At 41.1% G+C, this 27423-nt stretch overlaps 1 protein-coding gene across 12 annotated transcripts in view; it reads left to right on the plus strand.

Annotated features, from left to right (window-relative positions):
• ORC5 (origin recognition complex subunit 5) overlaps positions 1-27423 on the plus strand; it is a 141555-nt gene that overhangs the window by 23509 nt on the left and 90623 nt on the right. For 10 of the 12 annotated variants that reach the window (XR_003999199.1, XR_003999244.1, XM_030553814.1 and 7 more), the window contains exons 8-12: positions 3096-3144; positions 4543-4633; positions 12401-12453; positions 15701-15813; positions 18745-18792. Coding sequence is in view for 10 of the 12 variants with exons in the window: in XM_030553814.1 (XP_030409674.1) it covers positions 3096-3144; positions 4543-4633; positions 12401-12453; positions 15701-15813; positions 18745-18792 (354 nt within the window). In the remaining 2 variants the exon portion in view is untranslated. The other 2 variants (XM_030554194.1, XM_030554217.1) reach the window with 2 other exon arrangements.

Consider the following 27423-nt stretch of genomic DNA (forward strand, 5'->3'; position numbering starts at 1 on the left):
CATGACTTGTCTTTATACAATTTCGGTGGTTCTGATTGCATAACTTGAATTAATTAAAGAAATAAGAGATGATGGGCCTTTGTTGTATACAGGTCCCTTGATCTTTAACCATGCAGTGATCTCACAACTCAAATAAGCTAAAGTAGTATAGACAATAGTAGCTAAAAAGATCAAGATCACAGCCCCGTCATTTTCCCCCATATCTGTACATATAGCTGTCTTAGTAAACTATTGTGTACTATGTATGTTTCACTGATAAGACTCAGCAAGACAAAATGCAGAAGATTCATGCTAGAGTGTAAAGTTAAGTTAGAAGCTATCTTAATACATATAGAATAAAAATTAGCATAAAGGATTTATCATTATGCTCTTTTCAGTTCTCATCAATAGTTACACATTTAATTTATCGTCATTATATGTATGTTCCCTTTAAAAAAAAAAAGAAAGAAACAAAACCAAAAAACACGACTATCCTGTTCACAAGATTGTTAAATGGGCTGTTCAGAGAGTGGCTTTTTGCTGTAATAGAGTATGAAGCCACTTAATGTGTTTATTTTCTGATATATTAAGTTTCATATTCTTATTTAAACACACATGCACACTGTATTTAAGCATTACTTAGTATGTTAACTAGTGGGTTTTTATTAACACCTAGACACTTTATGGATGGCACCTAATAAGTTACATACCTAGCTTGATGACTAGGAAAATAACTTTTGGTGAGTAGGAAATCAGTGGGAGCAACAAAATAATCAAGATACAGCACTGGCATGCACAAGATCTTGCTGAAAATATAATTTTTCTGTTAGTCTTAATAACCATATGCTGCAATTTTGAATGCACCAAAGAAAAATAATCCAGGGTATCTTTAATGTATGTTCTCTTGAATCCCGTTAAAAGGAGCAGCATACTGAAAATAAATGTTAAGCAGCGCAAACACTTGCGGAACAGTCTTTTAATTATTCTGTAAAAATTACCATAACTTAGAAGTAAAAGTGCCCAATAGTGCACAAACAAGTCTGGCTAAGAAGAAAGGTGAGTCATGTGAAAATAGGAGTAGAGCTGCCTCACATTCTACCCAGCTAGTTTCCTTAGAACTTTATGTGTCCAGCAGTCTGTATGGTGTTTTTCCTCTTCTTCCCTAGGAACGTGGAGACAGGCTAGACCTGTGATCTTGTGCTGTTACTGAAGTTTTTATTCCTAATTCTCTACCTGTCAGTGCAACAGACTGGAGGATACAGGCTTCTTTTTCTGGCAGCCTTTTTTCCCTTAAAAATCCACCTAGATTTTTGTTAATTTTAGATTAGAGCCTGAGCCTGGCTGGCTCTCTGAAACCTTAAGTTCCCAGTGGGGAAGGAATCTCTCAAGGGCTTGAGAGAAGGAGTGTATGGCTTGAGTCAACCTCCCTTTCTCCATAGGAAAAAGAGGGATAATTGATAGGAAAAAGAGAGGAAATGGTGAGGCGAGGAAACATTCCACTTGTGTGGCACTCAAACAGCCCCATGCCAATGTGGCAGACTTCCTGCTCTGCCAGGTTCCCCAGCAACAGCCCCTGAGTAAACTTTTATCTGTAGGTAAAAAGTGTAAAAGTAAATGCAGTATGCTTGAAAGGATTTGCTATAGTAGTTGAGTCATTCAAGATTGAGGGGCCCAGTCCTGCAGACATATATGTTCTTGAGCAGTGGTCCCCAAACTGTGGGGCACAGAGGAACATTCAGAGGGGCATGTCAGGGCCCAGGCAAGCCCCCAAGGATGGTGGGTAGAGCGTACCACCCAGCCCCATTTGGCCCCCTGCCGCAGCTCAGCCCTCATTCCCTCTCTCCTCCAGGCCAGCTCTACCTCTAGCCCCAGTTCCTTCCCTTATCCTCAGTTCCGCCCCCTGCTCCACCTTCAGCCCAAGCTCCTGTACTGAGGAAGCCTTGGCTGTGTAGTAATGGATGAGGGGAAGGGAGGAGCACAGATAGATTCCATTACTGGTAAGCAGGGTGTGTGACAAGAAAAGTTTGGGTACCACTGTCCTTGAGTAACTTGAATAGTCCCCAAGTCATCAACTGGTCTACTCACGTGAATAAAGATACTGTCTGTAAGGGTTTCAGGACCCAATCCTACTGGCTTTTGTATGTGAAAGGTCTTTTGTATAGCATGTGTTGATATAGACTAGTATAAATATTGTATAAGTTTCTGAACTACTCTACATATAATAGAATTTAGATTAATGCACACTGCTTTTTACTGCTGTAAATGTGTTTGATTTTTCATTCCTGACTGCCCCTCCCTGGGACCCCAGCCCCATCCAACCACCCCTTCTCCCTGACCGCCCCTGGAACCCCTGCCCCTGACTGCCCCCTGCTGCCCCATCCAACCCTTCTCCTTCCTGACTGGCCCCCGGGACTCCTGCACCCATTCAAACCCCCTCTTCCCTGCCTTCTGTCTGCTCCGCCCCCTATCCACACCCCACGCCCTGATCACCACCTCAAACTCCCCTGCCCTCTATCCAACCCCCCCCCGATCCCTATTTTCTTACCGCGCTGCCTGGAGCACCGGTGGCTGGTGGCGCTACAGCCACACTGCCCGGCTGAAGCCAGCCATGCCACCATGTAGCACAGAGCACTGGGTTAGGCCGCAGCTCTGCAAATCGATTTTTATCATTTCTTCTCTGTATTTGCATGTAAATGTAATGTATTATTGAACCTATTTGCAGCAGAAACAGTGAGTTTTGACCAAAAAAGGGTGAAGGAAATAAACTTGTCTTCAGTAAGTTACTTTCTGCACTACTGGTTTAAAAAGATACAATTGCTGTATTGGAAATTACGGGTTTTTTTGTTTGTTTTAGTCAATATACTATAGTGAAAAGATTTTGTGGAAGTTTGTCTTCGCTTTTGTTGTGAATGTCATCTTTATGTTTGTGTACCTGGATATTACACTGTGAAACCTTATGACCTAAGTCAGAGTGAAAACCTTGGAAGCAAAATGCCATAATTAGTCGTTGAAACATATTTTTATTCACTTTACATCACGCAGTCGTGTGTTAGATGCTGTACAGTATAGACTGATCAGGTCTAATACATTGTCAATTTTTCTGTCTTTTTCTGCAGGCTGCACTAAATTTTACTAAATATTGTGAACCAGTAGTCAGAGGAGAAGGTAAGTGCTTTGCTTTTCTATTAGGCTGTCTCTATGTTACAAGCGCTGTAGCAACACTGCTGTAGTGTAGATACTTGCTACAGCAATGGAAGAGGTTTTTCACATCTTTGTAGTAAATCCACCCCCTCAAGAGGTGATAGCTAGGTTGACAGAAGAATTCTTTAATCAGTGTAGCAGTGTTTGTTGGAGCTTAGGCCAGCTTAACTATGTCTCTCGGGGTATAAATTTTTTACACCAGTGAGTGATGTAGCTAGGTCAGTCTCAGTTTAAGGTGTAGACCAGGCCTGAGTAGCAGTCTGCATTTAAAGCAGTGGGGCTCAACCTGTGCCTCTTCTGGAGTGCCTGGCTTTGATCCACTTTCCATTCACTCTGCCAATCACAGTAGTGTTGCTTTTACTGTCTAATAAGGCTTCCGTATGAGGAGAAAGTAAGAAGACTGGGACTTTTCAGCTTGGAAAAGAGATGACTAAGGAGGATATGTTTGAGTTTATAAAATCATGACTGGTGGGGAGAAAGTAAGGAAGGAAGTGCTATTTACTCCTTCTCCTAACACAAGAACTAGGGATCACCAAATGAAGTTAATAGGCAGCAGGTTTAAAACAAACAAAAGGAAGTATTTCTTCACACAATGCAGTTCACCTGTGGAACTCTTTGCCAGAGGATATTGTGAAGGCCAAGACTATAACAGGGTTAAAAAAGAGCTAGATAAATTCATGTAGGACAGGTCCATCCATAGCTATTAGGCAGGATGGGCAGGGATGGTGTCCTCGCCTCTGTTTGTCAGAAGCTGGGAATGGGCAACAGAGGGTGGATCACTAGGTGATTACTTGTTCTGTTCGTTTCCTCTGGGGTACCTGGCATTGGCCACTGTCAGAAAACAGGATACTGGGCTAGATTGACCTTTGGTCTGACCCACTAAGACTATTCCTATGTTATGTTCTAATGCACACTTTGAACTATAGCAGAAGCAGACTAACGAGCTTTTAGTCAGTGTTTTATGGAGATGAGATGGAATCTGCTTCCAAGCACTTTTCCCTCCTCTAACAGCTGCTCCCTCGTATACAACTTCTCCCCATACCTCAGCAGCTGAGAAGGGAATGGAGAAACTACCTTCCCTCTCAGGTCTAGCATTGGAGAGTGAAAACAGCTATTCTGTTAAATAGTCATGGAGTATCACAAAGTAACCACTATGCAACATCCTTGCCTTGCAGTGTGGTGTTTACAACCGTAGAAGATAGTTCTGTGTCCTGGTAATGCAAATATTTCAGAATGTCATGATGTCACACTGATTATTTTGTGTGTCTGACTCTATTTAGCTATTCAGTTGAATTCCACTCTTCTATAGGTTAACACTTTTTCAGAGTTTACACTAACAAAGCCGATTTTTGCTCTATGCAGCAAATGAACGTGACACACGTCGACTCTGGAAAAATATTGAATCTCATTTGAAGAAAGCAATGCAGACTGTTTATCTCCGGGAAATATCCAGGTAAGCGTCCCTTTTCATTTTTAGCCACACTCCTCTCAAAAGCCTTACTCACCACATTAATGAAATTTTAAGTAATATTTCTTCCTACCAGATTGACTCTCCCTTTTTCTTTTAACATCAGTTTCTTTGCAGCCATAAAATACTACAGCTATTTTTACTAGTGTGTCTCAGATAGGAAAATACAAACAAGTGTTCAGTGTGGTTGTTATGAGACCTTATGAAATTAAGTTAACGTGTGAAGTAGATTTTTAAGGCAAAAAGCATATAAAACTATTTATTAACTAGACACTGAAGCAGTCCTCCACCAATGGAGATGTGATTGGTTCTTCACCCATGCCCAGGCAAAGCGGTGGAATTGCATCATGCCTGGAAGGTCCACAACAATTCAGAGTGTATGGGGAGGGCAGTCTAAAGGAGAGGGCCCCTTATGGATTATGTTCTGTCAGCAGTTCCTCCCTTTTATAACAAAGGTCAGACATGGGTAAGGTGTTTCTGCTGTCATTGGGTGTGCTAGGTATGACTCAGTTGTCCTCTCATTCTATAGCCTTTACTTTTTGGTATACTTAATGGGTGGGTTTTTTCAGTGTTGGGTTTTTATTATTGATTTACATTTTAATTTACCAAAATGAAAACCTCTTTTAAACATGCTTATAATCCAATAAATCCCATAATGTGATTTGGTAGGAGAGAGAGAGAAAATTATGCGGTGCTTTTCAGTAATTCATAACTTCTTAAACATGGAAATCCATCACCATAATATATGAGGATAACTGAAACTGTCTTCTCTTTTAAAACTTGCCTCTGAAGTTCCACACTGTATCATTCATGTCTTACTATGCAAACCTCAGAATTCTTTAAAGTACTATAAATATTGGAAGCAACACACAAGCTCCTCAGAACCATCTTATTGGGGCAAGGTTTATAAATCCACTGTACCATCATTGATCCGTTGTTCCTTTCTTTCCTTCACCTCCTGCTTTTATGGAACAAAACCCTTCTTCTCTTGATGGGACTATTTTATTTTAAATAGCATTAAGAATGTATAGGTGGGTGGTGGTGAATTAAATTCTTGATCAACTTTTTATTTGGGACATGGTAATACCAGGGTACAACATACATAAGGATGACACATTAGGTAGTGCTGGTGCGGGAGTGGCACTATATATGAAAGAAAGCATAGAGTCAAATAGAGAAACTCTTAAACGAATCAAACTGTACCTTAGAATGTCTATGGATAGAAATTCCAGGCTTGAATGATGAGTATAGCAGAAAATACTTCTGACCACCTGACCAGGATGGTGATAGTGATTGTGAAATGCTCCAGGAGATTAGAGAGGCTGTAGAGGTAGAAAACTCAAGCATAACGGGGGATATCTGCAGTCCCTCTATGGAATTCTGAGATGAAGTTTTTAGACAACATTAATGACTGCTTCTTGAAGCAGCTATTTCTGGAACCCACAAGGAGAGAGGTAATTCTTGATTTTAGTCCTAAGTGGAGCACCAGATCTGGTCCAAGAGGTGATTGCAGCTGAACCACTTGATAACAGCGACCAGAATATAATTAAATTTAACATCCTTGTGGGAGGGAAAATACCAAGGAATAGCACCACAGTAGCATTTAACTTTAGAACGGGAGCTACACACAAATGAGGAAGACGGTTAAATGGAAATTATTAGGTACAGTCACAAGAGTGAAATGCGTGCAGGCTGCATGGAAACTTTTTAAAAGCATCATAGAGGCTCAAATTAAATGTATACCCCACATTAAAAACATAGTAAGAAGACCAAATATTGCCACCAGCTAAACAACAAAGTAAAAGAAGTGGTTAGAGGCAAAAAAGGCATCCTTTAAAAACTGGAAGCTAAATCCTTTTAGGGACCATTCTCATGAGGGTCTCTTAAGACAGGAAGTACAATCTCTTGCAGTTTTTGTGGTGATTGAATCAGTTCCACTGGATTTGATCTGGGGAGGGTTCTACTCCAGTTACTGTACTTCTTGGGTTCCCAAGACGAGGAGGATGGAGACTGATTTTAGATCTCAGGACTTTGAACAGCTTCGTCCTTTCTTTGTTTCAGGTTAGTAACCCTGGAAGTGATCATTCTCTTTTGGATCTCTGGGGGTTGGTCTGTCTCTCTCTCTCAACCTTCAAGATAAATACTTTCATATAGCTGTGCACCCTTCTCTCAAATGTTTCTTGCAGTTCATTCTCGGCAAAGACTACCACCAATATAGCATCCTAGCACCAATACAGCATCCTACCCTAGGTCTTTCAGCTGCTCCAAGGGTCTTTAAAAATACCCTTGGCACTAGCAACTCATTTTTGTCAGATGGGAATAATAGTTTCTCCCTACTTGGACGATGCACTCCTTTCTTGAGGTGTAGTCAGTAACCAACAGAACCGTATTCTCTCTTCCGCTCGTTGGGCCTCTGCCATTCTGGACACCATTACAGCCAAAGCATATTTGCCCATGGAGAGATTTGCTATGATATCCAGCCTCATTTCCACAATACATCAGACCTGCAAACCACAATGAGGGTTTGCCTTCAGCTCCTGGCCACATAGCAGCCTGTATATCGATAACATCCCTGGCAAGACTACACTCCTATTGTCTTCAGGTTTGGCTATGCACAAATTATCCAAGTGGATGTCATACCTCAGAGGGTCATCAGCTTCTTCAATGGGTGGAAGGAGCCTCAAAAGATCTGCTTTGGGAGTTCCATTTTCATGTCCTTCCCCACTCCCCCCAAAAAGATCATCTCTATAGATGCCTCCCTAGTAGGCTGGTACGCTGTAGACGAGTGGACTCACCCCCGTGACGCCTCCTGCTGGTGACTTCTGGGAATTAGCTCGGTCCCAGCCCAGAGCGCCCTCTGCAGGTCGGTGATCCACCTGCCCTCTGCTGGCCCCTGTGTCCCTCCCTGGACCCCAGTGCCCCTTTAACTGGGTCTCCCCCCTCCCAGGGGAACCCCCACCCCACTATCCCCACTTTGCCTCAGTATTGGCTACTGCCCAGTCATTGTCTAGCCCCCATGCCCTGGGGCAGACTGCAGTATTAACCACTCATCATAGGCAAAGGGGTTTTGGACTGGCTGCCTTTACCCACCCTCCTTCTGCCCCTCTGCAAGCCCAGTACCTTGGAGGCCTAGAATTAGGCCCTGCAGCCTGGGGAGTTGCTGGCCTAGGGCTTCCCAGCACCTAAGGCCTTTCCCCAGCCCTGCCTTCCTCTAGGTCCCCTGGGTGAGTTCCCAAGCAGCCAGGCCTGTCTCCCTCTCCAGTCAGAGAGAGACTGTCCTGGCCTTCTGGCTTCACTGCCTCTTATAGGGGCCTGCTGGGCCTGACTGGAGCATGGCCACAGCTGAGCCCACTTTCCCCAATCAGCCCAGGCTTCGGGCCCCAGCCTACAGGCTGTTTTCTCCAGGCCCAGCCCCCCTTCCCAGGGCTGCTTTTAACCCCTGCAGGGCAGGAGCAGGGATCCAACCTGCTACAGATACCCATTTCCAGGACTTCACAGCTCAATGGAGACTCCTCTCCAGATCAACATTTTAGAATTCAGTACAGTCCATTACACTTACCATCACTTCGTACCCAACATCAGGGCCACTCAGAGTAATGTTGAGCAGCAGGTCGGCAATGTATTTTAAAAATCACCAAGGAAGAGCAATATCCCAGTCCTTATGCACAGAATTAATAAAACTATAAGGAATTGGGGTACATATCCCACCACATAGAGATTTTAGTGATTTATCTGCTGGGATTGTAGAACACTTTAGCAGACTTCCTGAGCAGGAAGTGGGAACTGAGTGACACTGTATTTCAGAAGATCTGTCTCACCTGGGGTTCCCGAGAGAGATCTTTGACACCATCAATGCAGAGTACAAGAACTTCTTACTTAACGTTGTAGTTATGTTCCTGAAGAATACAACTTTAGGCTAAACGATGTTAAGCTAATCCAGTTTCCCCATAAGAATTAATGTAAATGAGGGGGTTAGGCTCCAGGGATGAACGGACGGACACACACACACACACAGTTTTAAACAAACATTTTAATAGTGGTACACAGTGATGATGATTGTGAAGCTTGGTGGAGGAGTCAGAGGGTGGGATATTTCCCAGGGATTGTTTTACTGCTAAATGAACTAGCAATTGACTGAGCCCTCAAGGGTTAACTCTCACAACACTCTACAAGGCAGCAGGAAAGGAAGGAGGACAGAGATACACACCCTGTGTGTGAGAGAAAAAATGCGCATTCTCCTTTAAGTAGCTGACCCCAGGCTTAAGTACACTGCCTTGTTAATTAAATCAACTTGCTGAGACCTGAGACCCGCAGCTACTGCCTAGGAGCTCCCTCTGTTTTTCGTGTGTCTCCCCTGCTCTATGGAAGCTGGGTTAAGCGGGGTGCAGGAGCAGAGGGGAGGGGGAGACACCCTGACATTAGCCCCCTTCTTCCTCCCGCCCCCTGTAGAGCAAGCAGGAGTCTCTGGGAACAGCTCCAAGGCAGGGGGCAGGAGCAGCACATGGCAGTGGGGGGAGGGACAGCTGCTGCACAGGGAACTTGGGGGAGTGGGGAGCTGATAGGGGGCTGCAGGTCCACCCTGGTTCCAACCACCCACCAGCTAGCTGCAAGGGGCTGCTCTTTCTGCAAACAATGGACAAGACAGGCAGCTGCCAAACGACATTAGAAGGGAGGATTTCACAACTTTAAATGAGCATGTTCCCTAATAGATCAGCAACTTAACATTGAAACAAGGTTAACCGGGATGACTTTAAGTGAGGAGTTCCTGTACTGACACTTGTGTGCAAGGGGAAAGCACAGTTACAACCTTTTGAGAGATGCCCTCCTTACCCCCTTGGCCTCACATGTCGCTCTGTGTTTATCCCTCAGCACCATTGTTTCTCAAGGTCCTAAATAAGTCCATGCAAGAGAAAGTGGTGGTGGTCATCATAGTGCCATCATGACCAAGGCAGGTATCTGACTTGCCTGTCCCTGTGACCACCTTTTCATCTTCCTCTTGCAGCAGATCTCCTCACCCAGTAGTCAGGCACTGTAACTCACCTCAGTACCTGGCTCCTAGATGGCTCTCTAGTGTACAACAGGACTGTTCTTCAGGAGACCAAATGATACGGCTCAGTAGTGGAAACTCTATGTACAGAAATGAAGATGTTTTCAAGCCTAGTGTACTCATCAGTCTGTACCTCCTCTTGAGTCTCTCCTCATACATGTTCTCAATTACCTGCTAAATTAAAAACCCCAGGCTTATCACTGAGTTCAGTTCAGGTTTACCTGGCTGCCGTTACAGCTTTTCACTCCTCCCTCAGGAGGTTTTCAGGCTTTTCTCACCCAACCATTGCAAGATTCATTAAGGCTCTGTTTTAACTTTTACCCATTTATGAAGAATCTGCTACACACAGACTTCAACTTAGTCCTGAATGCTCTGAGAATCCCTTCCACCCCCCCATTTCAATCTACAGGGAATTGTACCCTTCTTCATTTGTCCTTTTAAGACCTCATTCCTCATAGCCATCACCTCAATCAGAAAGGTAGGGGAACTCAGAGCACTTTAGGCTGACCCACCTTAGACTCTTTTCTATGGCAATAAGGTGATGTTATGTCCCCATTGCTGTCTTCTGCCTAAAGTTTCATCAGAATTCCAAATTAATCAGGGCATTCATCTACCAGTGTCTTACCCCAAGCCTTGATCTTTGAAAGACCAAGGGAGTATCCATATGCTGGATACACAAAAGTTAAGCCCCTTGGCTTTTTCTAAACTCTTTTTTTTTCCATTTCAATAGCAGAAAGACTGAAAGGGCAAAGACTGAAAACAGGTTTCAGGAGGCATCCTCACCTTTAACAAAGCCTCAAAGGTGCGTCTTCCACCTAGGGAGATTGCCCATTCCACCAGGGCTCAGTCTACCTCTCTGGTCTTACTGAAGAACATACTCATCTTGGACATTTGCAAAGCTGTCAGCTGTCAGCTGTCAGCAAAGCTGTCTTCAGTACGTTTTCTCAACACTGTGCTCTTGTCTGTGCATCAGCTCTAGAAGTGGCCTTTGGTGAAGCTCTTCTTTGTCTCATACTGAATCCACCTTCTCAGCACCCTTCCCCTTCAGTTGGGGTAGTCCTTGGGAATCTGCTGACATGGAGCACCCATAGGGAGCAATAACTTGAAGGAAGAGAAGTTACTTACCTTGTACAGTAACTGGAGTTCTTTGAGATGTTTTGTCCGTATGGGTGCTCTACTACCCACCCTCCTTCCCCTCAGCTTCAGAGTTGTTAAGAGCACAAGAAAGGCCATATTGGATCAGACCAATGGTCCATCTAGGCCAGTATCCTGTTTTCCGACAGTGGGCAATGCCAGATGCTTCAGAGGGAATGAACAGAACAGGGCAATTATCAAGTGATCCATCCATTTTTGTCCTAGCTTCCAGCGGTTAAAGACTTAGGAAACCCATAGCATAGGGTTGCATTTGTGACCATGTTGGCTAATAGCCACTAGTGGATCTGTCCTCCAGGGACGTATCTAATTCTTTTTTGAATCCAGTTATACTTTTGGCCTTCACAACATCCCCTGGCAATGAGTTCCACAGGTTGACTGTGTGGCATGTGAAGTAGTATTTCCTTTTGTTCAAAACAAACCTGCTGCCTGTTAATATCATTGTGTAACCCCTAGTTCTTGTGTTGTGTGAAGGATTAAATACACTTCCTTATTCACTTTCTCCACCCCATTCATGATTTTATAGACCTCTCTCATATCCCCTCTTAGTCGTCTCTTTTCCAAGCTGAAAAGTCCTAGTCTTTTTACTCTTTACTCATGTGGAAGCTGTTCCATCCCCATAATCATTTTTGTTGCCTCTCTCTGTACCTTTTCCAATTCTAATGTATCTTTTTTGAGATGGGCAGTCAGTACTGCACGCAGTATTCAAGGCATGGGTGTACCCTTTAATACGAGGCATTCAAGTTCACTCATCTTCGTTTTTAGACTTCTAGCATTTATATACAAACACATACATTTTTTTCACTTTTTAGTATTCTGCCATTTTATGATGTAATTGATGGGACTCTTTCATTTGATTAAAATCAGCAAAGAGTCCTGTGGCACATTATAGACTAACAGACATATTGGAGCATGAGCTTTCGTGGGTGAATACCCACTTCATCGGTTTGTTAGTCTGTAAGATGCCACAGAACTTTTTGCTGCTTTTACAGATCCAGACTAACACGACTACCCCTCTGATACTTTTCATTTGACTGTTTCTCTTCAGTTCCTACCTGTACTCTATCAACTTCATTTCTATCTTGTTTACTAGGCTATAGAGAATTACCATTAATAGATTCTTCCCTGAGAGATGTCTCCATCCGAACTATGTGCTCCTTTGCACCTGTCGGCTTTCCCTCAGCCCTTACTTTAAAAACTCTTCTACAACCTTCTTAATTTTACATGTCAGAAATCTGGTTCCATTTTGCTTTAGATGGAGCCCATCCTTACTGTATAGACAACTCCTTTCTTATTCTATATAGACTGTGTTTGAGAAGGAACTGTAGTGGAGGCAACTCCCACCCTGTATATCTTGTACTAGAGCACAAAGATGCATAGGGCACAGGTCTGGACTTGCTCACAAAATCTTGGATCATGAGTTCATGGATCCTCATGTGGAGGACCCATAGGGACAAAACATCTTGTACTCCAGTTACTCTACAAGGTAAGTAACTTCCCTTTTCATTTTGATATGAATATTCTTTCTTTAAACACCTGTCTTTCTTTTTTAGCTCACAGTGGGAGAGAATACAGCAGGATGATGGAGAACCTGGGCACTTGAAAGGTATCAAATAGATGCAATAATTCTAAATAGTAGTAGTTAAGGTAGCAGTTATTTAGTGATGTGATTGCTGATCCCTAACAAACACTTAAATGGAATGACTTTACTGAGGCCTAGATTGTACCTCCTTCCTTGGTGCAGAACATGCCTGGATGCTGAGTCTGGGCATGAGGGGAAATAAACCACTACTCCAATGTGCAGAAGGGTGGGGAGTAGGCTGATCCATGACTCTCCACTTGCTCTGTGCATGACCAGCGGAGATGACTATATCTGAAGGGAAGTACGCTGACCCTGGTAATGGGCTGACACAGCATATACCAGAGCAAAACAGAAGTCCTGACAAAGTGTTGCTGAGAGAGGTATGTGAATCATGACAGTCACAATTCCTTTCTACTGCTGCCTCTGGAGTAGTGCAGCTCTGTGCCACCACCCTTTATGCAGAACTGAGAGACAAGTCTTAATCAGCTTCTGGCAAACAGAGGCTAGGCGATTACTAAAACGTCTTCTTTGAAAAGTCCCTCTCTCATTCAGCAGTAGATTCTTGCCCATTTCTGAATTTTTGGACCATCTTTTCCCCCTAGTCTTCACCATGGTAAAACGCTTCTTTTGATGGATGCAGTATGTTCTGACTGCCTATCAAAGCTGTGGTGATAGTCTATAGATAATGTAGTAGTGATCAGAGTGTGATTCAGACCTTTACTTTTTAAACAAATATGTAACTTCTGCAGTGTGTCTGGTCAAGGGAAATAGAATCATAGGGTTATTCCTAAACCTCCTATCTTTCCCAAATGAGAGCAATACACTTATTCCTGATTAGCTCAAAAAAGAGAGATTTTACTTGAAGTTACTTTCAGGATACTTTAAGCTCATACACCAGGGAAAATGGATTTGGAGGTAAATAACATTTCTGACATTAGGATTGTTCTTAAAGAGAAATCAATATGTAATAAACTGTACTCTGGGGATATAATTAAGCAAACAATTATTCAATGCATAATGCTAATCCCAGCAGGTCAGAAAGATGGAGTAGGAGCACAAGCATTTCAGTATTCAACTTAATTGTGTACAAGCAGGAGTTTTTTACCTGCGATTGCATTTTTAATTAAAATGCTGTACAAATAAAACGGCTACTTGACTGTTACTAGAAGCTGAAAAAAATATGCCGTGCTTTCATGACTACCTGAAAGGAAATTTGTAAATAACCCATCTCAAGTGCTCCACAATTATATTGTGAACTCTGAAATTTACACTAACTTTTAAACATGTTCCACTGTTTTGATCCTTATTTGTTAGAAGTATGAAGATTAAAACTGCATTTTTTTTTAGTTAGAGCATTGACAGGTATATGCTTGGTGTCTGTACACAGCACAGAAAACAAGTTACATAGGGCAGGGAACAATCTAGATGAAAAGACAAAACTGAGCAGGCACAAAATAGGCCCTCTAAGAAACTAACCTCTCCTGCCAACAGAGAAGAGAAGGTAGCTTGAGCCTGCTGGTCACACACATTTTAAATAAAAAAAATGTACAGTGACTGGAGGAAAGTGGGGAAAGAGAAAAGTGTAGAAATGGAAGGAGGAAAGATGCATCATGGAATACCCTTGGTTATGTAAAGTGTATGTAAAATTGCAAAATGCATGTATAGTAGACTAGACCAAATGAATCAGGCTGAGTGTTTTGGAAATCTTTTACCTTCAATCATAAATAAAATTAAAAAACTAAAATGTCTAGAAGCTGAGCTGCAACTGAGAAACCAGCCATAGCCTGGGTATTGATGTGTGTTCAAAGATGCAATTTGGCTCCCTAGTTGGAGTCTGGCTCATTGTGGAGCTGGTCCCTTGAACAGTTTATAGCAGCCTTTAGGTCAAATCTCAATTGGGAAGTGGACAGATGTACAATTTTCCATATCCACACTAGCTACCAAACTGTCTTAAACCAGATTGACCTGAAAATGTTTAAAAATGTGAGGATTGTTTTTTTAAAACCAGTTCAGTAAATGAAGATCCCAGCTCAGATTTCATCAATGATCTGGGAACTACTGTCTTCTGCTTAGTAGTGGTATTTGTCACAGTTCGGGGTAACTGGACCTGTATTCTCCTACCATGGTCCAGCAAGGGCACTCCCTCTACACTTCCGGCTCTTAAGCCATCACCTGCCTTGGATGGAGACCTGTGACTCTCTTCCTCATGACCAGGGTACTTCCAGACTGCATGGCTCCTTTCCTATACTGTGACCTCCCCAACAAATTCAGGCTGCCTAAGCTGGTCTACTTTGCTTTGCTTTGCTGTTCGGATATAGTAAAGAGTGAATTGCCCACTGTTAAACTACTACATAGCTCTTTCTAAGTAAGCACATTTATTCTTAAGGTAAAAGCATTACAGAGAAAACATTAAAAACAATAAACAAAAAAACCCACTCAACGCGCATGTTAATAAGCTTACCAGAGATCATCTCCTGACTCCAACAAGGGCTCTGGCTGGTGAACAGTCCTTTTAAACCCGACCCAGGGGTTTTCCTCTTATCAGTTCATTATTCATTTTGCACAGAACAAAAACACTTACTCTTATGGTGGCCTCATTAGGCCTAAGGATCCCCGCAACCATGGACTAGAGGTCTTGTCCACTTGCTGAATCAGAAAGAAGGCTCTAAGTCAGTTTAAACTCAGTCTGCTTGTCCAAAAATCCTTTCTGTTCCTGCTGGTTCCTGGAGAATCCAGTTTGAACCAGTGTATGTGCGTCTTTCTCCAGGTGATGGTAGCTCTCTGGGAGTGTTACAACCTGAGTAAATTTATCTAGTCATCATCCACTGTCCCTGGAGGGTTGTTGTCCCTGTCCTCCATGGAATTACATACAAACCCTGTCCCACAATGATACATACATTCAATAAGGTTTCTCCTGGGTATTGCAGGAAATTGTCACCTGTTGCTGTATATATTTAATCTTTGTATTACCGTAATGCCTGGAAGCTCTGGGGCAGTCCACCAGCAAACTGAGTGCTCGTATTTGTTTTGTTTCAGGGGTGACCCGTGCATGACACATTGTTCCACAGCACTGCCTGCTTTACTCTTGGGATACCTGGATTGTAGCAAATATCCATCTTTGCTGACTTGCAGGAATGGAGCAGGCAGAGAAGAGGAACGCTGCAATGTGTTTACCCTTGAGAACCAGAACAAAACTTGCTAGTCTAATTTTAAACCTCTCGCGGTTAGAATGCTTCCTCAATGACTCATAAACCGTGTGTTTGTTTTATAGGACTTTCTGCACATGCTCACGTAGAACTTCCTTATTACTCCAAATTCCTTCTAATAGCTGCTTACCTTGCCTCCTATAATCCTGCCAGGACAGATAAGAGGTTCTTCCTTAAGGTAACTATATTTTTCTTATTTCTGTATGCTGGAGTCATGCGTACTTCTTCACTCAGGTCAGAACTCCTTTAGGTCATTCACTTTCAGCTCTCTTTTGTATCTTATTTGTTTGATTTGAACAAAACTGTGACTTTGGATCACATATTGTGGTATGTTGACACAACATACCATTACTGATGTTTAATATGAAAAATGAACTGTTTTGATCATTAAAATATGCATAATATTTATCTAGCACTATTGTGTTGCATGACATTTGTAAGGTGACATAGTTCCCTTCCCTGAAGTATTTGTGTTCCTGCAAATCAGTGCACTGGTGTGTACTATTATTCACAGTTTGAATCCCATGGAAGAGAGCAGAATTCCATGTGGGTCTAAAGGGTTTGCACTAGTACATCTATCTGGAGAATAGAGGCCTTAATTTGACAAAATACTGGTGGCGGAGGAGAAGAAAAGGTTGCCACAAAAAGTAAAGTAATTGATCAGTTATGCTTACCATTTACGTTAGTAACTGTAAGGGTTTTTATATCGTAAAATGTGTAGGTATAGGCAAGGATAAGAAATGGGAGAGACTGAGGGATACAAGCTTGCTAATTCTTTAAGAAATCTTTTTTTTCTCAATCTCAAAACCTATAAATATACTGTTCATATTTTAAGCTACATGTACTGGAGTCCTTAGTGATAATATACTAATTAAGTAATAAACTTGGACGTGGTGTTCATTTTTATGGAGCTTATGTGTCCGCGTAATGGAAACTGTAGATGTTTCACATTGGTCTGTATCGTTTTGTATGTACTTCAGAAGAGGAGAATTATTTGTAATAAAAACTTACAGATATGTGTATATAGCCAAATATTTCATTTAACATTTGGCAAGAGAAATATCACTGGCAGAACTTATTTGCTGAATAAGGACTCCACTGTTTTAACTTCTGATTTCATGCCGACTTCTCTCTTTTCTCAGGATCTAAATTTAACTGTGGGAAATTAGTCAACAAAAGCATTTATTTTATTTATATACATAAAAAAGCAAAGAAATTATGAGTGATGAAAAGATATAGCTTTATTTATCCCTTTCATTGTAGCATGTCTGAAATCAGGCTCCAGGCCTTCAGTCCCTGTGCATGGGCATACTGCTGTTCCTCTTCTGTGCAGTGAAATGCATAGTTGAGACATGCACCTCAAAGACCTTTGAAGTGCAAGGCCATGTAATAAATTTGATGGCTTTTTAATTAGTCAAGTTAAATATCTTGTCAAGCATTGATAAAGCATGACTAATCACCATTTCTACCACGAGTATTGCCTGAGAGCACTTAATCAAGTGTTAAGGCCAAGTTCACATATTACCAATATCTCAAAAGCCAGAACAAATAGCACTTTTGGAGAAGCTTTCTAATCCTGTGTCTCCTGGGAGCTGTAGAAGGAGAATTTTGTTGTTGTTGGAGTTCTAATGAGATCTGTTGGGATTTGGGCAAAAAACTTTATATTGGAGTCATTAACCAAAGTCTCATAATCAGTGAAATAGGTGTGAACCAAAGGAATGTTGTTGAACCATTAACCTAAAGGCGATACTACTATTATTAAAATAGTTGCCACTGTAGACAAATTGAGGTAATGTTGCAAATTAAAAGCCACAGAATGTTGACAAACAATTACAACAACAAAATAATAAATCTACAGTGATGTCATGAGTTGAAAGAAATTCTAGTACAATGTAACATAAGAGATTCTAAAGGAAAAATTGTAAAACATTTTAAGTGTCCTTTTGAAAAAGGATAACAGTTGCAAGGAAGTCACCATTTTGTGCACAGTAGGACTGAAAAAAAAATAGTCTTGTTCTACTGCATACTATATTGAAAATCTGCCTAGAATTTATTTTAAGAAGTGTGTACATGTGTATTTTATACTTAGAGTGCCTATCTATGTACTATAAGCAGCCTTGACATAATTTAAAAACACATTACAAATAAGATTTTAATGTAACTATTAAACTGCAGCAGTATAATTCATATAACCCACCACCTGCAATCCAGGAAATTTAAAAACTCCAATTATCTTTCCCTTACCCCTCCAATACCCTTCCTTATTTCTTCGCCAGCCCCTGTGCTTTGCCCTTTCTTGATCCAATCCTTTCTCCCACAACACAATCCTTCTGGATGAATCTTATCTGCTCACAGGGCATCAATTACTTCCTTTATTCCAATTACATTTTTACCTGTCTACCCCTGACATGACCTTCATATTCTGTATCTTGACTTCTTTTTGACACTTTATTTCTTTATTTTGTGAGTATCCTGTTGTCGTCATAGGTATAAACCAAAGAAAACTGAGTGCACCTACATCATTTTTGAAGTCTATACAAGGAAAACTGGGTGCATTTAAAAATAAGTGACAGCTGCTTTCTCATTTCTAGAAAGACAAAGGAACTAACAATGAAACACACTTTGACCTTTTCTCAAGCTGATTTTGAGGAGGGGATGTGGTGGAAGAAGACTCATAGAAATGGCTTTCTGCCTCTTCTGATTAGTGTCACGTTGATTATTTTCTGGTGGCTAAGTATTTAATTTTCTGATTTTTCAATTTATACATTTACCCCCAATAAACCACTTTACAAATATAAGAACACTGCAGGGTGAAAGTTTTCACCCAGTGTTCACACAGTTCAGATATGGGAGAGCCAAGAAGTAATGCCCAGAGTATGTTAGGATATTAAGTGTTAGGTGTTGAATAAACAGTGTTGCTGTTAAGGACAAAGATAACTAATTGGCATGTGATAAGTAGGCAGAACTATGGTGGTAGTACATTGCTATAAATGTGTAATGAATAGTTGTATGTTAGTTGATTTTTTTTTCACCCAATTCAAGTTGTGTAACATTATTGTGACTTCTTGCTATGTCATATTTTGCTCATATTTTGCTTCTGTGTTTGCAGCATCATGGAAAAATCAAGAAGACAAACTTTCTGAAAAAACATGAAAAGGTATTTATTTAGCTTTCAGTCCTCATTCACAACTAAATGTTGCTTTCTCATGTAGTAGTGGCTATATATTTTTCTTTTCCCACCTGAATGTATGATTGAAAAAGCATACAAGAGCATTGCATGCTCTAATCTCTAGTGCATTGGTTTATTTTATATTTACTTTTCATACAAGGCATTGTTGTCATTATTAATAGACATATTTTTATTTTAAGATGCCACACACTACATTAAATTACAATCATGTAGTGCAGATCACTTCTGGTCTTATTAGATAACAACATCAATTTGTACGTTTCTCATGTTTCTGCTTTTTATACCAATAGCACATTTCCTTCAGATGTGAAGTGGTGCAGTGGCTTTGCTTATAAAAAAACTACTGATGTGGCTTATTATGTTAGAAAAGCAGAGACCTTTTGCTTCATCCTCTTCTATGTCTGAAACTAAGTTTAAACTTTATAGGCAAAATTCTATGCACATAGAATGTGAGAGGAACAATACGCCAGAATCTTCAAATCTGGTGCCTCAATTTTGGCTCCGAAATCGATATTTAGGTATAAAGCTAACTGAATAGGCACAAATGTATTAGCTAAACTTGTGACTTGGTATTTAGAAGGTCATAGTTAAGGTTATGTTTATGTCACAAAGGGCATGGAAGTCATGGAATCCGTGACTTTCAGAGACCTCCATGACATTCTCTGCTTCAGCCCCGGGGGCTGCAGGACTCTTTAGCTGACCGCCAGTGGGGCCCTGGCAGGGTTCCCTCAACAGGTGGCAGAAGCAACAAGTGATGGGGGGCCCCCTGCAGAGTTCCACCCACAGGTGACAGACTCCTGAAGGGGCCCCCCCTCAGGGTTCCATCGACGGGTGACACCCTCGCATGGAGGGAGGGGGACGCCTCGGGTGAGCAGCTGGGGTGTCCTGTTTTCTCTCCAGGATGACCATATTTCCCAAAGCTCCCAGCCACCGTGGGCAGAGGGGGAACCCCACAGCTCCCAGCCACTACTGTGGTCATAGAAACCATGGAGCTTCAGCAACAAAAGTCACAGACAGGTCATGGCTTCTGTGAATTTTTGTTTGTTGTCTGTGACCTGCCCATGACCTTTTACTAAAAATAACCATGACAAAATCTTAGCCTTAGTCATAGTATCCGTAAACCCCACTAAGGTCAGTTAAATGTTCAGTAGCTTTGAAAATCAGACAACTTTTAGGTGCCTAAATGTGGATTTAGGAGCCTAACTTTAGTCACCCAGGGTTAAAGTTTGACTACTTGTATGTTGTGTGTAAGGAAACTGTATGTTCCTTAAGGAAATTTATAATTATTCCATCAGGACAAAGGATTTAAAGAATAGTGGCCAAACCCTTTACCCAAATAAGTAGTTGTAACTGCATGGATTTCACTGGTGTTGCACCAGGGTATGCCAGAAGAGAATCTGATCCTCTGATTGAGTAGCGTATGTGTGAATGGTATAGTTTAAAAAAAAAAAATTCTTAATCCACATAATTTCACCTGTGTCTAGGATGATGTGAAATGTTGAACGTATTTATATTAACATCTGTGTTGTAAATCCTTAACTCTTAGGAAGCAAGTATCATTTAGTTATAGAACTCATGTGTCTTGCCTCTAGCACGTGAACTCCAGAGGATTTTCAAAGATTCTAATTATTTTCAGGACTGTTCTCTACCCTGAAAAAACATCCACATCTCAAGTTGTGATCACAGGTCTGGTGGGAGGAAAAGGGGAACAGGAATGAATAAATACTGCATCACAGCTCAAATCTTCTTCCTTTCCCTCCAGCTGCAAGAGGTGCCTTGCTCCCTTTCCTGTAGGCCATAATATCTCACTTAAGATGGCAAGATGGGGAAAGATAGGAACACAAAGCAACTGGATAACCAGAGATTTGCTGATGGGACATACAGCCGTCCAGCTCGTGGTCTCTATTTTGAATTGGATTCAGATTGACTGTGACCAAGGGTTAGCACCATTAGCCTGGTAGTTTATTGGAGATGGATTGATGTCTCTGTCTAATCCCTAGTAGACAGATGTACTTGCATTAAAAAAAATTTTTATTTATTCTTCTTTTATTTTTATTTATTTATTTAAGCACCCACCTGTGCAAACACATAGTAAGATGTGGTCCGTGCCCACCCAATTTTACAATCTAATGTAAAACCAGATGCAAAAAGTGAGTGTAACATAGAGTAAGAAGAGGAAGGAGATCAATGTAACAGTGATAAGATCAAGCAGTGACATAAACTAGTTAGTGCACAAATTGCTGATTCTGAGTCAATTACCTTTGTCTGTTTTTGTTTTTTAACGAATTCTTTTCCTATTTCCAATTTTTTTAAATAAAGCCCCTGCCTGTTTCTGTTTTCAGTTATTTAAACCTCTGCTTACTTCCTGGGTTTGTTAGCCTCCGTCTGTTCAGTTGGCACTAACTGGCACACACTTATAAGCAGTATTAGCATGCAGATTTAAACTTCTCTGTGACTGCATCTGTACAAGCTAGAGGTGTGGTTCCCAGCTCTCGTAGACATACTTGCACTACCTCTCATCAATACAAACAAGCCTGAAACTGGTCAGGACTTAGTTGGCACGTGACACCAAGAGTTGTGAGGCACCTTCCCTTATCACGAGGAAGTCTTATCTGTACCTACTGTAGGTCAGTTCCCCAACACCATCAGCCTCTGGCAATACAAGCACTGCCTTCCAGGCCTCTGCAGGCCCTGCTCTCTCTCTTTACAGGTTAACAATAAGGTATACTGCAACCCCTGAGCATTAGAAGTGTCCTCCTGGAGCATCTGCGCCTGTTCCACTGAACACTCTCTCTGAATTCACAGATCCACTGCTCCCAAAGGAATAGTGCACACCAGTTTACCAGTTATATCTCAGGATCACCACTGTGCTCAGCGCAAGGTACTTATATATGTTTGTAGGAAAAACAAGACATTAACAAAGGAATACAGACTCAGGAAGAAGCAAGTAGAATTAATGGAAACAAACAATTACATACAAAATCATAACACACTTTCTAGAGCCTATATTTAACAAGACATTGTCCTATCACACAAAATAAAACTTCATCCAAAATCCTTCGGACCTATTACAGCCAGGCTTGGCTATGATCTTCCATTCATGAGATAATTCACATTGTCCTCTTTAAAAAGAATAGGAGTACTTGTGGCACCTTAGAGACTAACACATTTATTTGAACATAAGCTTTCGTGGGCTACAGCCTACGAAAGCCTATGCTCAATTAAATTTGTTAGTCTCTAAGGTGCCACAAGTACTTCTGGTTTTTTTTGCGGATACAGACTAACACGACTGCTACTCTGAAAAGTGTCCTCTTTACAGTCCCAGATATATCAAAATAGCTGCTGATTGTTCTTCCCTGTGGTCTCCCTCTTGCAGTCTTTTAATTAGCATCTGGCTCCGCATGCTGATAGGTTTACCTTGTGAGAGAGAGAATTCACACTTGACCAAACAAAAAGAGATGAGTCTCCAATCCCCTGCCTGAATGGAATTTGTCCAAGGCCAGTCACCTCCTGGTGACCTGCTTTTAACTTCAAGGCTTTAAGAACATAATTTTCAGTATGAATACATATAATCTTAAATATTGCTCATTCATATATTTCACAATGACTAAAATGACCAGTGTTGAGACCTCACATGCCACCCTTTGGCATTCATATTTTGGAGATGTCAGATGCAGTGGAACCTTCTAAACCTTATTCACCCCTCTACCAGTTGACACCAAGAGGTCCCTGGGTCACAGCATGGCTAAGATGTGCTGCTGCTGCCTATGCTATTGCGATTTCACTCTAGTTAATGTTCTGGTTAGCTCAGTGATTGTCTACCCAAGCTGAGAATCACACTCCTGGCACGTAGTGTAGACATAGCGTAAGTGTTTGTTATCCTACAATAGAGTTGAAGCATGTGTGTGGTGTGGATTAAAGAAGCTTTTGTTGCTGCCTACAGCATGATAAATGACTTTCAGATAAATAGAAGACCCCTAGCAGTTTGTGTGGTTAATCTAGCACTTGTCATGATCACAAAACATTTTTTTTTTAAAGTAAGAATTCTTTCTCTCAAATTAAAATGAACCTTTTGAATAAGCATTTACATTGAACATAGTCACATGTAACTAAAACAATTTTTTTAAGGTTTTTTTTGTTGGTTTTTTTTTGGCTAGGGCATTGGTCTAGGGTGACATTTTTTCTAGCCATCCTTGAGTCAGACTGCAAGCCTTGCTTTGCTGGTATAGGAAGTTGCTCCTAAGATTTGAATGATCTAATTCCTGGGATTCAAGTTACTTCCTTGCAATATTCAGCTTCAAAATAAGATTGATTCTAATTACAATCTCTATTTGGAGCCCCTAAAAGTATTCTGCATAATTCCATTTATTCCAATTCAGAAAATACCTTTACTGAATGGAAAATAGCTTGGAGTTGAATGTGTTCCCTTAATACTAAACTCCACCTCCTGGGTATTGAGATGGTTCCATATAAGAAACTGAGAAGTGCATCCTAGGGTTTCATCTGTATTTAATCTGATCTATGCAACACTTTAAGTGGCTCTCCGGAGCAATTACGATATCTTGTTTCTCACAGTACATTTCACATATTACTGTTCCTTGACCTAGTCACTCACTCAGATGTAAACATTGGCTGGTAGGTATTCCTGTTTTACAGGTGAGGAAAGTGAGACACAAAGATCGAAGGCCAAATCTCTGATGTAAACTCGTGGAGGTTCACTGACAGTAGTTGAGTTTTGCTAGTTTACACCAGCAAAGAATTTTGCCATAAGTGGCTTATCTAAGGGCACTAGGAGTCAGGGGCAGAACCAGGCTAAAAATTTAGGAGATCTTGATTCCTAATTCATTATTCAGTCTGTTAGGCCATAATATTTTTTCTAGAAGAAGCAAATCTCCCACTTCTGCTTTATATAAGACATACCCCTTTCTAGATAACTGATGAAGTGATACTGCCCTAGTTCACTGCAAGCCCTACTGAGAGTTGTGCCAGATAGAGCTGCAACTGCAGCATCTCCCTAAGCATACTTTGTATGTTCAAGTATGTCAGGGGTTGTCTTTGAGACTGAGTTTTCTATTGACTTCTAGTGCTGTACCTCTCATCCAGTTCCAATGTGATAGACTCCTATTGTGTCAATCTTCCAATTTAAAATGCCCCCTCTGTTTGTCATCTGAGGGAGTTCAAACCTGTTGGATGGCTCAGAAAAGAGAGAACTGTAGTAGCATGCTGAGAGCATGAAATCCCCAGCCAGGTGAGGTTAAGGACCCATTCTCTTTTTCCCCATACAGAAATGAGGCAGATCTAAACCTGATGGGTCCTGGTTGAGCTTCTGTTCTCTTTTTGAATACTTTAGGCTTTGCTTACCCTTTAAGAAACCTTGGAGCTTGGGTACATTGATCAGGTTTTGTGAAGCGGTGTAAACTTGCAGTGTGATCAGAGAGTTAAGTCAAATAAATGACCGAGAGGCTGGGTATCTTCCACTGTAAAAGAAGAATGTAAACACAAGTAGTGGCAACTGGGAGAAAAGCCTTAGTTGAAGTATAGGGAGCTTTGCAGGGAAGAAAGTACAGGGTATTTCTGATGAAGAAATTTGGGAAAGAGCAAAATGAATCAGAAGAGCTTTAAAAAAACACAAAAAATGAAAAATTCTGAAAGGGAAAGTGTCTTCTACAAGTTTTAAACTATTACATATATAATATACTGGAGTTTTTCTGCTTAGCTCTTTATACAAAAGACTTATAGAAATGAGACTTGAAAATTTCTAAACTATGTTGTCATAGTTTATAAAGGGAAGGGTAACAACCCTCCTGTATACAATACTATAAAATCCATCCCGACCAGAGGCACCAAAATCCTATTACCTGTAAAGTGTTAAGAAGCTCAGGTAACCTGGCTGACACCTGACCCAAAGGACTAATAAGGGGACAAAATACTTTCAAATCTTTGGGGGCGGGGTGGGGAAGGGTGGGTAAAGGCTTTTGTTTTGCTCTTTGTTTTGGTGATGGTTGCTCTTGGGACTAAGAGGGACCAGACATCAACCTGTATTCTCCAAATCTTTCTGAACAAGTCTCTCATATTTCAAACTTGTAAGTAACAGCCAGGCAAGGTGTATTAGTTTATCTTTGTTTTCTCAACTTGCGAATTTTACCTTTGCTAGAGGGAAGTTTATCCCTGTTTTGTTGTAACTTTGAACCTAAGGCTAGAGGGGGTTCCTCTGGGCTCTTTGAATCTGATTACCCTGAAAAGTTATTTTCCATCCTGATTTTACAGAGATGATTTTTACATTTTCTTTTTAATAAAATCCTTCTTTTAAGAACCTGACTGATTTTTTCCACTGTCCAAAGACCCAGGGGTTTAGGTCGTTGATCACTTTGTAACCAATTGGTTAGGATATTATTCTCAAGCCTCCCCAGGAAAGGAGGTGTAAGGGCTTGGGGGGATATTTTGGGGGAAGAGGAACTCCAAGTGGTCCTTTCTCTGTTTCTTGTTAAATCACTTGGTGGTGGCAGCATACCAGGTTTTAACCTAAATTCGTAGAAATAAGCTTAGGGGGCTTTTCATGTTGATCCCCCACATCTGTACCCTAGAGTTCAAAGTAGGGAAGGAACCCTGACGTGTGTGTGGGAATTTTAATAGTTTCTGCTAAAGAATTCTATAAACTGCTTTTGAAAGGATCTTATTTAATTCCATCCCTATTAAATTATGGGGCTTTTCCACAAGGTACAGTGTCTAGTAAATAGTCTGAAACTTCAAAGTGTGGGAGTCAGTCACAGTAGAGAGACTTGTGAATTCCCAGTACAGTTTGAGAAGTATCTGTACAGTGGTTATGCAAATCTTTGTACTCTAATTATTGCTATTAGCTAATTAAAGTATCTCTGTCTCTCTGTCCATACATACCATATGTTTACTGAAAAATTATACTGATTATACATATAAGACGCTCAGAAAAACAAACATAATTTTTTAACTGGGAGGACAGGGGGACTAGACAGCTGTATGTCAGAAACTATAGCATCCATGCTGAATGAATTACACTGAAATCAAACGGATTGATATATGGATATATATGATTTTAATACTTTTGGTAGTCTATTTCCATGTATTTTTCACATTATTGTTCAGCTGAGAGAGGTAACATTTCAAAAGCAGTTTATAGAATTCTTTAGCGGAAACTATTAAAATTCCCATACACATAGTTTAGATATTTTCAAGTCTCATTTCTATAAGACTTTTGTATCCTCATACCTTCTTGTCAAACTGTCTGAAATGGGCTATCTTGATTATCAGTACAAAAGTTTTTACTCAATGAATTAGCCTCTTAGAGTTGGTTGGGCAACTCCCACCTTTTCATGTTCTCTGTATGTGTATACATATCCCCTTACTATATGTTCCATTCTATGCATCCAATGAAGTGGACTGTAGCCCATGAAAGCTTATGCTCAAATAAATTTGTTAGTCTCTAAGGTGCCACAAGTATTCCTGTTCTTTTTACAAAAAGTGAAGTTGAATGTCAACGTTTAGAGCAGATGTCCCCAAACTGTGGGGTGTGCCCCTTAGTAGGGCACAGAGGAATGTTCAGGGGGATGGCCAGAGCAAGCCGCCATGGTGGTTGGGGATGGAGCGCTTCTCAGCCCAGCCCTGTTCCCAGCTCTGCTCCAACGCTGCCCCTAGCCACGGCCCTGGCTCCTGTCTCCACACCTGGCCCCGGCCCCATCCCCAGCCTCGACGTGGCTCTGCATTTGGCTGCAGGCCTGGTTGCCAGCCCAGCCTTGGCCCCTGGTTGGAGGTCAGGGCTGGGGTTAGGGCTAGGAGCGGAGACTCACCTGGCTGCCGGCCCCCACCACAGTCCAGCTGCAGCTCCGCTCCCTCCCTCGGCCTCAGGCTGCAGTTCCGTTCCCAGCAAGGGTAAGTGAGGGAAGAACCCTGAAAAGTTTGGTGATCTCTGGCTTAGAGTGAAATACAGACTTTGAGAGTTTATGCAATTATTAATCTGAATACTGACAGCATTAACTGTTGTAATCAGTTGCTGGTTTTGCCTTATGAACAAGTGTTTTCTTTTTTGTAAAGTTGTTTATTTTAGACATTTTATTTTATTTACGTTGATCAGAAACTTATATTTTTGTTAGTTCTTCACGTTGAATTCAGTATGACTTAGTAAGATAGTATGTAATGTCTAAAACATCCATACTGAAGCCAGTCAAAATGTAAAGCCATACTTGTCTGGTGCAACTTAAGTATTTACTTCCTGTAATTTGGTATTAAAATGCCTTGTGATATGAGCAACAAGAATGCTTTCTAAATATGAGATGGAGTAAATTTACAGTGTTCTGATGATTCTTACACAGTCATCATGTGAAATTACTTTTAACTCCTCATAAAGGGTCCTGGGAAACTGATCTGCTGTGTGAAAGTGAAAATAGTCTCAGATATTTCCTGTGTGAAATAATAAACTTATCTGTTCCCATTTCTAGCTTCCTTAACAAAATGGTGTGGTTCCTTGGAGGTTTGAGAGCAGAGTGGTAATACTACTTACTGTGATTTATGCAGCATGAGGAAAGTGTCAGAGATTAAGACTATTCAAGGCATAAATCACCCAAAGTA

Source organism: Gopherus evgoodei, chromosome 1 (genome assembly GCF_007399415.2).
Source record: "Gopherus evgoodei ecotype Sinaloan lineage chromosome 1, rGopEvg1_v1.p, whole genome shotgun sequence".
NCBI lineage: Eukaryota > Metazoa > Chordata > Testudines > Testudinidae > Gopherus > Gopherus evgoodei.